This window comes from Rhinichthys klamathensis, unplaced genomic scaffold (genome assembly GCF_029890125.1).
Source record: "Rhinichthys klamathensis goyatoka isolate OS25496 unplaced genomic scaffold, OSU_Roscu_1.1 h1tg000417l_1, whole genome shotgun sequence".
NCBI classification, from domain to species: domain Eukaryota; kingdom Metazoa; phylum Chordata; class Actinopteri; order Cypriniformes; family Leuciscidae; genus Rhinichthys; species Rhinichthys klamathensis.
The window spans coordinates 525090-539190 of NW_026606915.1; the positions used below are offsets into that span (position 1 = coordinate 525090).

The 14101-nt window shown below is 39.6% G+C and overlaps 1 protein-coding gene across 1 annotated transcript in view; it reads right to left on the minus strand.

Moving 5' to 3' along the window:
• Positions 1-12074, minus strand: part of cemip2 (cell migration inducing hyaluronidase 2) — a 36396-nt gene extending 24322 nt beyond the window's left edge. The window contains exons 1-4 of the mRNA XM_056235217.1: positions 11868-12074; positions 5206-5557; positions 3628-3768; positions 2907-3474 (exon numbers count right to left, since the gene is read on the minus strand). Coding sequence (XP_056091192.1) covers positions 2907-3474; positions 3628-3768; positions 5206-5536 — 1040 coding nt within the window. The 5' untranslated portion in view covers positions 5537-5557; positions 11868-12074. The remainder of the gene's footprint in view (positions 1-2906; positions 3475-3627; positions 3769-5205; positions 5558-11867) is intronic.
• Positions 12075-14101: the final 2027 nt, after the last annotated feature.

Here is a 14101-nt window from a genome sequence, read left to right on the forward strand (position 1 = left end):
AAGTGGCATAATTTTCTCAGAACTAACGTCCCTGAGCTATTTTTGGTCCAAAGTGTTTGATTTGTAGTTTATGGCATTAACTATGAACATGATACACTATCATTTGACAACCAGAAAGGGTCCAAATACATGTCTTCATTTTGCACAGTATATCTGTTGTGCTATAATATGAAACCTAACATGCCAAATTGCTTGATATTTAGTTATATAATGCAAAGAAATACCTACATCTTTAAGTATGGCACAAGTATCCAATAAGTTTACGTCATTGCATGAAGGGGACTCGTAAAGTATACACAATGTACGCTGGATTCAGTAGCTGGTCCTCAGTGGGTGAGTCTGAATTAGGATATGGTTTATGGAACAACAGGATACTTTCTGTTTCGAATCACAGTAACTTCAAAGCTGTGCTCGGAGATATCAAAACAAAACTCATCAGATTGGAAAAAGCTTCTTTCCTGCTACCACCCTTCAGGGACTCATTTTGCAGCTATTAAAAACGTTTCGGAATACAATGACATTCAAAGGAAAATTATGGGGAATCATACACAAGAGTTTATCCCACCAGAGGAAATCCTATCTAGAGTTGTCAAAAAAGTACAGACTTCGGTACCAGCCGGTACTGAAATGTAAAAAAATGTGACGCTTTGAGCGCTGTTGAGCGGTATCGTAAACACCTCTGATTGCCCATTGTACTCACGCACTCATTGGATATGTCTGTGATTGACCAGTGCTTCAAAAACTTGTTGTAAATATACATCAATGACGTTCTTCGCCGAGCACAATTTTACAATTTCAGTACTTTTTGACAACTCTAATCCTATCCCCTGCTCAACAAAAAAAAAAGCCTAAGCTGGTCTTAGCTTGAGCCTAAACATCTATAAAAAAAATAAAATAAAAACTCTAAAACCAGCCAACAGACCAGCCTGATCAAGCTGGGAGACTAGCAAGCCGACTTTAGGCTGGTTTAAGATACTTTTTCAGTAGAAATCCTTTTGTTATCATTAGAGCCCGACCGATATTAACGGCCGATTTTAGGCATTTTCCTAACTATCGGTATCGGCATTTATAATGGCCGATAAATGAATATTTAAAAAAATGCGGGTGCGGTGATTCATGTAAGGGTGGCGCTGCCAATAAAGCACCTAAAAGCTGTCACAAGAACTGGCAAAAGTAATGATTATGAATACAACAAATATAGCAAGGAGACATTTTAATTGTTTATTAATAAACAAGTGTTTTCAGTCAGTGTCAGCCAAAGATGAAGTTGACGATGCTGACTCGCGATCTTCAGTGAGCGCGCGCCAGAGAGAAATGCACATTTCATACGATTACATGAGTCTGTCTGTCTTTCTTTTTGAATTGTTCTGTTTAAAAGTAGACAATTCAATATAGATATATTTCAATTATCAGGTCTATACGCTGAGTTTCGGTTCATGAGACGAGCTCCAGTTCACCCGCAGGCGCCTCCGTGTCGAGATTATCTATCGTCTGCTAAATTTACTTCTTATAAATTAAATCCAGGCAAATGGCTGATGAAACATTGATTAAAATTAAGATACAATTAATACAAAACGAAATTCACTTTGAAACGAAAGGTTTTGTGCTTTCTGTTTGATGTCTATGTGAAAGTTTCAAAGCATTAGTGCCGCTTTCAGAGCGCTCACGTCCGTAGTGCTGAACTGTCGCGTCTGTAACATTGTTTTTTCCTCATAAATGCGAACACGAAAAATAAAATAAAATAAAATGAATATTTTATGTAGCCTGTGGAGACTGAGAGCCAACCCTTCTTCATCCGGTGGGTAGTAGCCTACTTGTGATTTGCGCAGTGTAATTCACAGAATTGATTTCTCTGCTACAAGCCTCTGTCACGTATTGTGTGAGCTTATGACTATTGCAAGCGCGCAGCTGAGAAGTCCTGATTATATTGTCTGCGATATTTAGGCCTACTTCTTATTTATTAAGGCAATTGGTTGATGAAACATTGATTAAAATGCGTGGCGCGAGCGATCTCCGACAGTAAACTGATTCTGCTTTGTCTAGGGTAAACAGCTGTTGCGACGGGAGCAATAACGGCCGCGTCCGGTGTAGACACCGTGTTAAAGCTCATTCTGCCTGATAACGCTACGTTACAACATCAAGCAATATTCCAAAAATGTATATAATTATAACACTTTATATAGGGCCATTTTGCATTAAGAGTAGCCTAGTTTCACGTTTAGTACATTTTGCTTACTAATTATTTAAAATAGTATAAAAGTACTGTACATATGTAATTAAAAACGTTTTCATTATGATATTATTAATTTTACTTTAATAAAAAGATCTGAGTTCTTCCTCCACTGGTAGAGATTAGAGGAATTAAGAGTAAAAATAGAAGATAATAAGGTTTTGTCAGTGACACTTTTTATATATTTATTGATACAAGTTATGACTAAATTAAAAGACAAAGTCGTCGTTAGTGAAGATTATGCAACAGTATTTAGAATATAATATAATATAACATGCAATGCAAACTAGTTTGGTTACAGCTCAGCTGTATAATTCTCATTCTATCATTCCCCCTGCCTCCATTACATATCTGTGTCACACAAGTGTTTGATTACCACATTTGAGTGATCATTGCAAAACGTGTTTATAAAATATATTTATTCTGTTTATAGCTACTGTGTAAAGTACCCATCAAATGTTTGTACACATAGGAAAGTGTCCAAACTTTTGACTGGTATACTGTACTATAATACACATAAATAATATTGCTACTGTATTATAATATACACATAAATAATATCGGCCGATATATCGGTATCGGGCTTTTTTTACTCCCTAATATCGGTATCGGCCCCCAAAAATCCATATCGGTCGGGCTCTAGTTATCATGCTTTCAAAAGGCCTCCCTTATTCACCTGTATTTGAGATTATTGACATGGTTGCTGCCTAGAAGATCCTGGATGGTTCTCTTGGTCTCATCCAGCAGGCTCTTCACTGCAGAATCTCCGATGGCCAGTGCAACAATGCGCCCTGTGGGCAGAGACTTCAGCAGCTCACTCAGCCTCTTACTGTCGTTACGAGAATCGTGCGTGTCGAAGCGCTCATTATTCAGCACCTCCGCCGTGTCCTGATCAACCACCCGCAGGTTAATTCCACGGCTGAAGTTCTTCTGGAAGGCATGGTCACCGGTAGCCAAACCTGAAGTGGGTACGGTGCAAGTGAGGAAGGTCCAAGACAGCCTCTCTGACCCGTGGAGCTCCAGAGTTCCTCCGCCATTCACACCCAAAAACTTGCGGCCCATCCCGGGTACTTCAGTCACGGCGGTCTCGTCCGATCGGCCGACCAGGGTGATGGTGGCCAGGGAGCGATAGCGGCATTTTGGAGCCCCAATATGGAGAGCGCCACCATCTTCAACCAAAATGTGGCGTGTTCGCAATGTAATGTTTTTGGAACCTTTTTTATCATCCGCAAAGACAACCAAACCTATAATTTAATAAATCGAATCAGACTTTAAACCCTAATAAAAGTACTATCATTAACTTTCATTCAGAAACACATCAAATTAACAAGCCAAGGTGTTCTCAAAGACAATTTCTTATTTTTAGGGTACCACACACACTGGACAAATTATCTTACCTCCAGCCTGGATAGTGACAGAGTACAGAGTGGCAGATGAATCTAGGCGATAATGCTCACCACTGCGTACCACTACCACCTTTTTGAGATCATGGCCTGGGTTCCAGGATCGCAGCGCGGGGTTGTGATGAGGGCAGTTCACTACAAAAAGATATAGGACATTTCAGAGTCTGAGTACAAGATGACCACATAGAGTTTTGATATTGATATCAACAATACGGATTTGTTTCCTACTTTCCCAGACCAGTAGTTCAGAATTTAAAGGGATAGTTCACTTTGAAATAAATTTTTGGTATGTTTTAGCTTACCTCAAGGGCATCCAAGATGTAGGTGTCTTTGTTTCAGCAGTAATTTCAATTTTGATAATTTTAGGTCAAACCGTTCTTGTCTGTCAGTCATATAATGCAGGTCTATGGTCACCACCTCAAAGAGCATGCACAGAGAAGTCCAAATTAAACATGATTTAATGACTCGTAAATGTAAGTACACATTGATGGCTTAAGACACAAAACGAGCGGTTTGTGTGAGAAAACGAACAGTATTTATATCGTTTTTACCTCTTGTAACCACAGCCACGTCCAAGTGATCTGAGGGCGCGGGCGCTTCGGTCTGTGCGTTACAAGAGGTAAAAACGATATAAATACTGTTCGTTTTCTCACACAAACCGCTCGTTTCGTGTCTTAGGCCATCAATGTGTACTTACATTTACGAGTCATTAAATCATGTTTAATTTGGACTTCTCTGTGCATGCTCTTTGAGGTGGTGACCATAGACCTCCATTATATGACTGACAGACAAGAACGGTTTGACCAAAAAATATCAAAATTGAAACTACTGCGGAAACAAAGACACCTACATCTTGGATGCCCTTGAGGTAAGCTAAAACATATCAAAAATTAATTTCAAAGTGAACTATCCCTTTAACTTGTCCCACCACAAAAGAGTAATCAATACTTTTTTAGATTAATTTTTAGATTAGTAAAATTAATACTTTTCAAGCACCCACACATTAACTCACGCATAAACTACCATTTAAAAGTTTGCACCAAATCAGCATAGAATGATTTCTGAAGGATCATGTGACACTGAAGACTGGAGTAATGATGCTGAAAATATAAATATATAATATAAAAATATATTAAAATAGAACATTTTGATTCAAGCCTTGGTGGGCATTAAAGGAGACTACTTTCAAAAACTTACTGACCCCAAACCTTTGAAAGGTGGTGTATTAAAGGAATAGTTCACCCAAAAATGAAAATTATGTCATCATTTACTCACCCTCAAGTTCCAAACCTGCTGAACACAAAAGAAGATATTTTTTAAGAATATGGGTAACCAAACAGTTGATGGGCCCCATTGACTTCCATAGTATGGAGAAAAACAAAATACTACGGAAGTGAATGGTGCCCATCAACTATTTAATTACAAACATTCTTCAAAATATCTTATTTTGTGTGTTTAGCAGAAGAAAGAAATCCATTCAGGTTTGAAACAACTTGAGGGTGAGTAGATGATAATTTTCATTTTTGGGTCAACTATCCCTTTAAGCACACACACAAGGTGTTTGTATCTTACCATCCAAATCATCTTTAGAGGTAAGGCTGAGGACGATTATGAGAATCAGTAGGAAGACACAGAAGAAGAAGCCAACACAGATATAAGTGTTCTTTCTCTGCTGGTTCTGGGAATGCTCCCTTTGACTCTCATCTACTGTCAGATTAAAAACTGGAGGCCGTGCAGGGAGCGGGGCAGGGGGCTTCAGTGGGGGCGGTGGAGGAGCCTTGGCTGGAGGTGGAGAACGAACTGGAACAATCCTGCCTGGAACATATCCTGATGACCGCTGAGCATTTCCGTTGACAGGAGCCACAAAAATGGGGTGACTGCTGGGGCCATCATTAACCTGCATGGTATAACTGTCTGCCCCGTCCTAGGAGAAGAAAAGAAAAAACATAAAAGATGCATTAGCGTTCAAACGTTTGGGGTCGGTAAGACTTTTTCATGTTTCAAAGCAAGAGTCGATTACGATCACCACTAAATATTTATTTAATTTAAACGGCTTTAAATGCTTTACCTGTTTTTTACCCTGTATTAATATATTTAAAATTAGTCCTGTGATGGCAAAGCTGAACTTTCAGAAACATTCCTCCAGTCTTCAGTGTCACATGATCCTTCAGAAATATTTTTTTTTTCTTATTGTTAATGTTTTACAATTGTGGAAACCATGATACTCTTTTTCGGGATTCTTTGATAAACAAAGTTCAAAATAACAGAATTTATATGAAATAGTTTTTATAACATTATTAATGTCTTTATTGACACTTTTGATCAATTTAATGAATCCTTGCTGAGTAAAAGTACACATTTCCCCCAATTGACCCAAACACTTCGAATGATAGATTAAGCAAAAGTTGTTTTTGAATGACACTGAAAAGGACTTCTTAACTTAAATCTGATATTGACAAAACTACAGCACACTTTTGGCATGATGCATTACACTCACAGTTCTGTGAGCCAACCAAACTGGCATAAAACTGTTCCATCACCTTAATTTCGATCGGGTCTCAATTTAGTGGCACTACAGCGTGCTTTGAAGTGCAAGCTTTCTGTGGGTTTTCACATTTTCAAGTTATTTACAAAACACATGGCACCAATTACAAGAAAAAAAACCTACTCGGTCGTTCAGCCCATGGCCCCTTCATGCCACAAAACAACAGATACTGGCCCTATAAAGAAATTCTCCCTATAAAGCCTGTCACACAACTATTTGCTTACCAAATTCCTTTATTATCATCCAAAGCGACTTAAAAGCTCCAAACAGAGTGTCTAAACAATTTGGCTTCTTACTAATGCTTTTATAAACTCAAGATAGACTCTCGAGGGCAAAAATCAAGCACAACTTTTTCTGATCTTTTAAACATTAGGGGGGAATAGAACAACCAATCTGACCACAACATCTATTGAACCGTAGTTTATACTATTATACCAATTTAATAGTATATACCAAAACAGTGAACTTGAGAACATTCTGATGAAACATAAGACTGCAAATCGACTCATCATTCATGTGGGGAAAAATGATATTCATAAAGAGCAGTCAGAACTCCTTAAGAAGGATTTCAATGAACTTTTTGAAACACTTAAAAGACTGAAAGTTCAAACATTCATCAGTGGACCAATCCCAGCAAGAGGAACAAACAGGTTTTCACGGTTGCTTGGGCTTAATACATGGCTCCAAAAAACCTGCTATTTAAAAGGAGTGAACTTCATTGACAACTTCAATCTTTTCTGGAGTCAGAGGCAACTGTTTCAACAGGATGGGCTCCACCCAAACAAACTTGGTTCAAGAGTGCTAAAGGACAATATCTGCTTCTCCCTCAATCATCCTTCTGCAGTGTGTGCCAAACCACTCAACCTGAATGGCACACACACACCTGGACACAGTATGAATGACCACAGGACTTCACTTCAGCACCTGAATGGACATGCGGTTGACACGTCACACAAGGACAATGATAACACCATGCAGCCACAACAGCTTCTGCTCACGGACACAATCTCAGCTGAGCCCTGCCCACAGCGCTCACCACAGACAGAATGTGACATATTAGAACTGCTCCAAGATTCAGCTCCCAAGGACGACTTTCTGGAAAACAGCCAGGGAAACCAGGACAGCATATTACAGCCGATAACACCAGAGCAACAGCCCGTCTCACCAGACACATTTTCTCTATCTCCAGCATCTCCACTTCTGTGCTTCTCAGAGAAAATGGAAGAACTGGTGTTTGCTGGAACCAAACTATCCCACTCTTTTGCTGCAAGCCCCCAGATGTCAACCAAAAAGCGGCAGGCCCCACAACCACCAAAGCCTGCAGGCCCAGCTCGCCCTCCCCCTCCTCCTGTGAGAGCTCTTCGGCCTCTGCCACAGCGCCAGGGCCCACACCCTCCTCCAGCGGCCCGAGGTCAACCAAAAACAACTGATACCAGCTCTCAGTGATATGTGTCGGGTCTCCGCTATGACAACAGTAACTTTCTTAAATGTTTACATAACAAGCGGGAACCCAGTGTGCCTGTATCTTTCTCTATTGCTGTTCGATTACATGATAGAAAGTCTAAGGCCTTCAAAAGCCGTACAGCAAACCCATCTAATCTGGTGCCTATTACACGCCAAACTAAGACTGCTGTGGGAACAAAAAGTAAGACTGTTAAGTTAGCATTTTTAAACATCCGCTCACTTAAAAATAAATCACTTCTAGTCAATGACTTAATAACCACATACAACCTAGATTTTATGTTTCTAAATGAAACCTGGCTAGAAGACAGCTGCAGTGCAACAGTCCTCAATGAAACATCTCCTCCTAACTTTACTTTCATGAGTGTCTGCAGAGCTGTAAGGAGAGGTGGAGGAGTAGCTGCTCTTTTTAAGGATGTCTATCAATGTAAGCAAATATCATTTGGTAATTACCCGTCTTTCGAATATCTGGGTATTGTGTTAAAAGGCGTTCCACGCATTTTACTTATTATTCTTTACAGGCCTCCAAAATACTCTTCAGCCTTTGCTGAGGACTTTACAGAACTGTTATCAACAATTTCCTCCGAGTTTGACTGTTTTGCGATTGCTGGAGATTTTAACATCCACATAGATAATACAGAAACCAATATGGCAAAAGAAATCAAAACTGTTTTAAAAACTTTTGACCTGATTCAGCATGTACACGGACCGACACACACTCGTGAACACACTCTAGATTTACTTATCAGTAAGGGTCTAAACATTTCATCGATTGTTATTAAGGATGTAGCACTGTCTGATCATTTCTGTATTTTCTTTGATATATTGATCTCTCCTGCCATTGAAGCTAGATCTGTGTCTGTCAAGAAGAGATGCATAAATGAGAACACTAGTGTACTATTTATGAAGGCTATATCTTCAACACCAAGCTTATCTGCCGACTCTGTTGATTTTCTCCTTGATTCTTTTAACTCAAAAGTTAAAAGTGTAATTGATGATATTGCTCCTGTGAAAGTCAGGAAGAGTGGTAGACAAAAAGCACCTTGGAGAAACTCAACAGCAGTGCAAAATATGAAAAGACAATGCAGAAAAACAGAGCGCATGTGGCGGAAGACCAAACTTGTAGTCCATTATAACATCTACAAAGACACCATCCATGCTTTCAATATGGAACTAGGCAAAGCTAGACAGACTTTCTTCTCAAATATTATAAACAGCAACTTAAACAACACACGCACTCTTTTTGCTACTGTAGAGAGACTGACAAACCCCCCAAGCCAGATTCCCAATGAAATGCTCTCAGACAGAAAGTGCAGGGAGTTTGCTTCGTTCTTCTCTGAGAAAATCAATAATATCAGAAAGGTGATCAGCACATCATTGAGCTGCACTGGGGTCAGACAGATCAGACCACAACCTGAGAAAGCAGCTACTATGTCTGATTTTGATGAAATTGATGGCAAAATTTTAGAAGAAACCGTACAGCACCTTAAAACATCAACCTGCGCCCTTGACGCACTTCCCACATCTTTCTTCAAAAGTGTGTTAAACTGTTTAGAAGCTGATCTCCTAGAAGTGGTAAATGCCTCACTTATCTCTGGGAATTTTCCAAACTCCCTGAAAACTGCAGTTGTCAAGCCCCTCCTGAAAAAGAGCAATCTGGATAAGACCATATTAAGCAACTATAGACCGATCTCAAATCTTCCTTTCATAGGCAAGATCATTGAAAAAGTTGTCTTCAATCAGCTGAACAAATTCTTAATCTCGAATGGATACTTTGACAATTTCCAATCTGGTTTCAGATCGCATCACAGCACAGAGACAGCGCTCATAAAGATAATAAATGATATTCGCTTAAACACTGATAACAGCAAATTATCAGTGCTGGTACTACTCGACCTCAGCGCTGCATTTGACACTGTCGATCACGACATACTTCTTGACAGGCTGGAAAACTGGGTGGGGCTTTCTGGGATAGTCCTAAAATGGTTCAGGTCATACTTAGAAGGGAGAGGTTATTATGTGAGTATAGGAGACCATAAGTCTGAGTGGACATCCATGACATGCGGAGTCCCTCAAGGCTCAATTCTTGCGCCACTCCTGTTCAACCTGTACATGCTCCCAATGAGCCAAATAATGAGAAAGAACCAAATCTCTTACCACAGCTATGCAGACGACACACAGATCTACTTATCCCTATCGCCTAACGATTACAGCCCCATTGACTCCCTGTGCCAATGCATTGAGGAAGTAAACAATTGGATGTGCCAAAACTTTCTTCAGTTAAACAAAGACAAAACTGAAGTCATTGCGTTTGGCAACAAAGATGAAGTTCTCAAGGTGAATGCATACCTTGACTCTAGGGGTCTAACAACTAAAAATCAAGTGAGGAATCTGGGTGTGTCTCTAGAGTCAGACCTTAGTTTCAGTAGTCATGTCAAATCAATAACTAAATCAGCATACTATCATCTGAAAAATATTGCAAGAATTAGATGCTTTGTTTCCAGTCAAGACTTAGAGAAACTTGTGCATGCTTTCATCACCAGCAGGGTGGATTATTGTAATGGACTCCTCACTGGCCTTCCCAAAAAGACCATAAGACAGTTGCAGCTCATACAGAACGCTGCTGCCAGGATTCTGAGCAGAACCAGAAAATATGAACACATCACACCAGTCCTCAGGTCTTTACACTGGCTCCCAGTTACATTTAGGATTGATTTTAAAGTATTATTACTGGTATATAAATCATTTAATGGCCTAGGACCTAAATACATTGCAGATATGCTCACTGAATATAAACCAAACAGATCACTCAGATCATTAGGATCACATCAGCTAGAAATACCAAGGGTTCACTCTAAGCACGGAGAGTCTGCTTTTAGCTATTATGCCAGCCGCAGCTGGAACCAGCTTCCAGAGGAGATCAGATGTGCTCCTACAGTAGTCACATTCAAATCCAGACTCAAGACACTTCTGTTTAGCTATGCATTTACTGAATGAGCACTGTGCCACTGTGTCCGACTGTTTGTACTGTATTTTATTTTATTTTTTATTCTAAACTGCTTTAATTATTCTTATTTCTTTTGATTATTTTAATCTCTTTATTCTTAACTGTTTTAATTATTCCTATTTCTTTTGATTTTTTTTATGTAAAGCACTTTGAATTGCCATTGTGTATGAAATGTGCTATATAAATAAACTTGCCTTGCCTTGCCTTGCCTTGCCAATTTCATCTTGCTTTGATCAACATATAGATTGTACTATCACCAGATCCTGATCTGACCATCTGAAGCTCCTCATCCACAAATGCAGAGGCACAGAAATCACTATAAATGAGGAGGACAACCCCCCTTCTTGTGGGATAATCAATACCCAGTGCTTTAATGTGTCCCATCCCCCACTTTTCAAGTAGTTTTTCACCCCTGCACAAATCAAATAACATTTTAAAGGGGGATGAGCAATGAATTTCAACAGTCTGAATGGACAATGGCCTATGGTATAGACAGAAACTTACAGGCTCATCCATATTGTGTAGTCCACTAGGAACGTTATAAATAAATATAACGCTAACAAATAACTCAAACCTGTTCAGATGATTATTAAGGAAAAGTTTCCATGGACACAGGAACTCAATTACCAAAATTAATTCACTTTCTCCTGATGACCAGTACATTGCAAGGACAAATGCAAAAACAGAAGACTGATGCATGCAAAAAAAAACAGCCAAAGATGGTACCCCAGCCTGGCCAAGCTAGTCTTTAGCTGGTCAGTCAAATGGTCTCCCAGCCTGACAAGTGGCTAAAACCCATCAAATAAAGTCTGACTTGGGATATCAGCTAAGACCGACAAACAAGCTTTGGCATGTTTAAGATCATTTTTTCAACAGAAAAACTTTGTAATATATATATTTTTTAATTAACATATCTAAATTCAAATGCAACATTTTGCACGGCTTATACAAATGTAAAACATTTGTTCTGTCCATCTTTGTTTCAATAGAAGCTGGTTGGCACCAAAACCGCTACATCGCGCCCTCTTCTAAAGTTTACACAATGCCACAAAGTTTCAACTTCAGAGGCATGCATGCGTTACTTCATTCCTCCTTCAGTCATCTACCAACAGATGCCGTAAACGCACAATGCACGACCGAAAATCCATAGCAAGACAGTAGAGGTCTAAACTGGTGGTCTCTAACTCTCTATACAATGAGACAGAGGAGGAGATATCTTACCTTTCGGTCTCTTTTCACTGTCACTTGCTTGGCTCGTCCGCACCTTTCTCTATCAACCGTAGAGAACCGTACGCAACTTGAGGGGCTATTTGACAGGGAGTTCGCAATAAATGTGTTTTAATCTTCTTTTACATGATGTTTTATCTCCTGGGCTGAAGTCAGCCAGCCCCGTCCCAGGCGCGGCTCGCGGAGGAAGTGAAATTAGAGGCGTGGATGAGGGAGCGACTTAGAAAGAGAATTAACTTGTGGAAGAGCCATGAGCATGAAAGGGTTCTCAAATGGGCGGGGCTTACAGACCACGACATATGATGAGCCAACACGTTCTCTTTACTATTGTATTTGAATGAATTCATTTTCATATCAAACTTATTATGGTCCGCATACAGTCAGCCGACGACGAAACACAAAGGGTAGTTTTCTCGTTTAGTGACCAAATCATTCTTATGAGTCGGATCTTTTAAATGAACCGGTTAACAAACTGGTCTGGAACTGACTCGGTCGGAGTGCCTGTGTTGAAATAAAATAAACTAAATTAAAATAAACAAAGGTATTATTAAATCTGAATCGTAAAACATATGCCTACCTATGACTTTAACGGGCTGTTTTAGAGGAAGAAGCATGCCACGCTGATTTATTGGGTTGTAATGAGTGCACCTTTTGTAAAGTACTAAAAAAAGGCACTTTTTATTACTATATAGGCTAAGCACTATTTATGCAGATTATTAGGCTACCTTTATGTTTGGTTAAGCCTGAAATAGCTATGTAATACCTTTGATTTTAAAACTATAAAATATCTGTATTTTTCTTTGAATTATGCAGTGAATTTTGGTTAACAATATTGTGCTGTTGGCCAATTATTTAATAGCCTACACTCCCACATTCATATTTTTCCATGAGAGTTTTTAAAACTCATGCGTAACAAAAAAAGCCCTAAAGCTATGTAATATTTTGAAGGTATTTGTTTATGATAACCACCTTGTGTAACCACCTTTATTTATGCATTTAATTTATTTTTATTTTTTTAATGTTTTTTTAGGTTTATGTTGTTTGTTTATTCTTTGTTTGCTGCTATTTGGACTTCTTGGAATTGTATTAAGCTTTATCATTTTGAGGTTTGTTTGGTATCTTGTATGTTACTTCAAGCAATATACCGTATATATATATATATATATATATATATATATATATACACTCACCAGCCACTTTATTAGGTACACCTGTCCAACTGCTCGTTAACACTTAATTTCTAAGCAGCCAATCACATGGCGGCAACTCAGTGCATTTAGGCATGTAGACATGGTCAAGACAATCTCCTGCAGTTCAAACCGAGCATCAGTATGGGGAAGAAAGTTGATTTGAGTGACTTTGAACGTGGCATGATTGTTGGTGCCAGAAGGGCTGGTCTGAGTATTTCAGAAACTGCTAATCTACTGGGATTTTCACGTACAACCATCTCTAGGGTTTACAGAGAATGGTCCGAAAAAGAAAAAACATCCAGTGAGCGGCAGTTCTGTGGGCGGAAATGCCTTGTTGATGCCAGAGGTCAGAGGAGAATGGCCAGACTGGTTCGAGCTGATAGAAGGGCAACAGTGACTGAAATAACCACTCGTTACAACCGAGGTATGCAGCAAAGCATTTGTGAAGCCACAACACGCACAACCTTGAGGCGGATGGGCTACAACAGCAGAAGACTCCACCGGGTACCACTCATCTCCACTACAAATAGGAAAAAGAGGCTACAATTTGCAAGAGCTCACCAAAATTGAACAGTTGAAGACTGGAAAAATGTTGCCTGGTCTGATGAGTCTCGATTTCTGTTGAGACATTCAGATGTTAGAGTCAGAATTTGGCGTAAACAGAATGAGAACATGGAACCATCATGCCTTGTTACCACTGTGCAGGCTGGTGGTGGTGGTGTAATGGTGTGGGGGATGTTTTCCTGGCACACTTTAGGCCCCTTAGTGCCAATTGGGCATCGTTTAAATGCCACGGCCTACCTGAGCATTGTTTCTGACCATGTCCATCCCTTTATGGCCACCATGTACCCATCCTCTGATGGCTACTTCCACCATGTCACAAAGCTCTAATCATTTCAAATTGGTTTCTTGAACATGACAATGAGTTCACTGTACTAAAATGGCCTCCACAGTCACCAGATCTCAACCCAATAGAGCATCTTTGGGATGTGGTGGAACGGGAGATTCGCATCATGGATGTGCAGCCGACAAATCTGC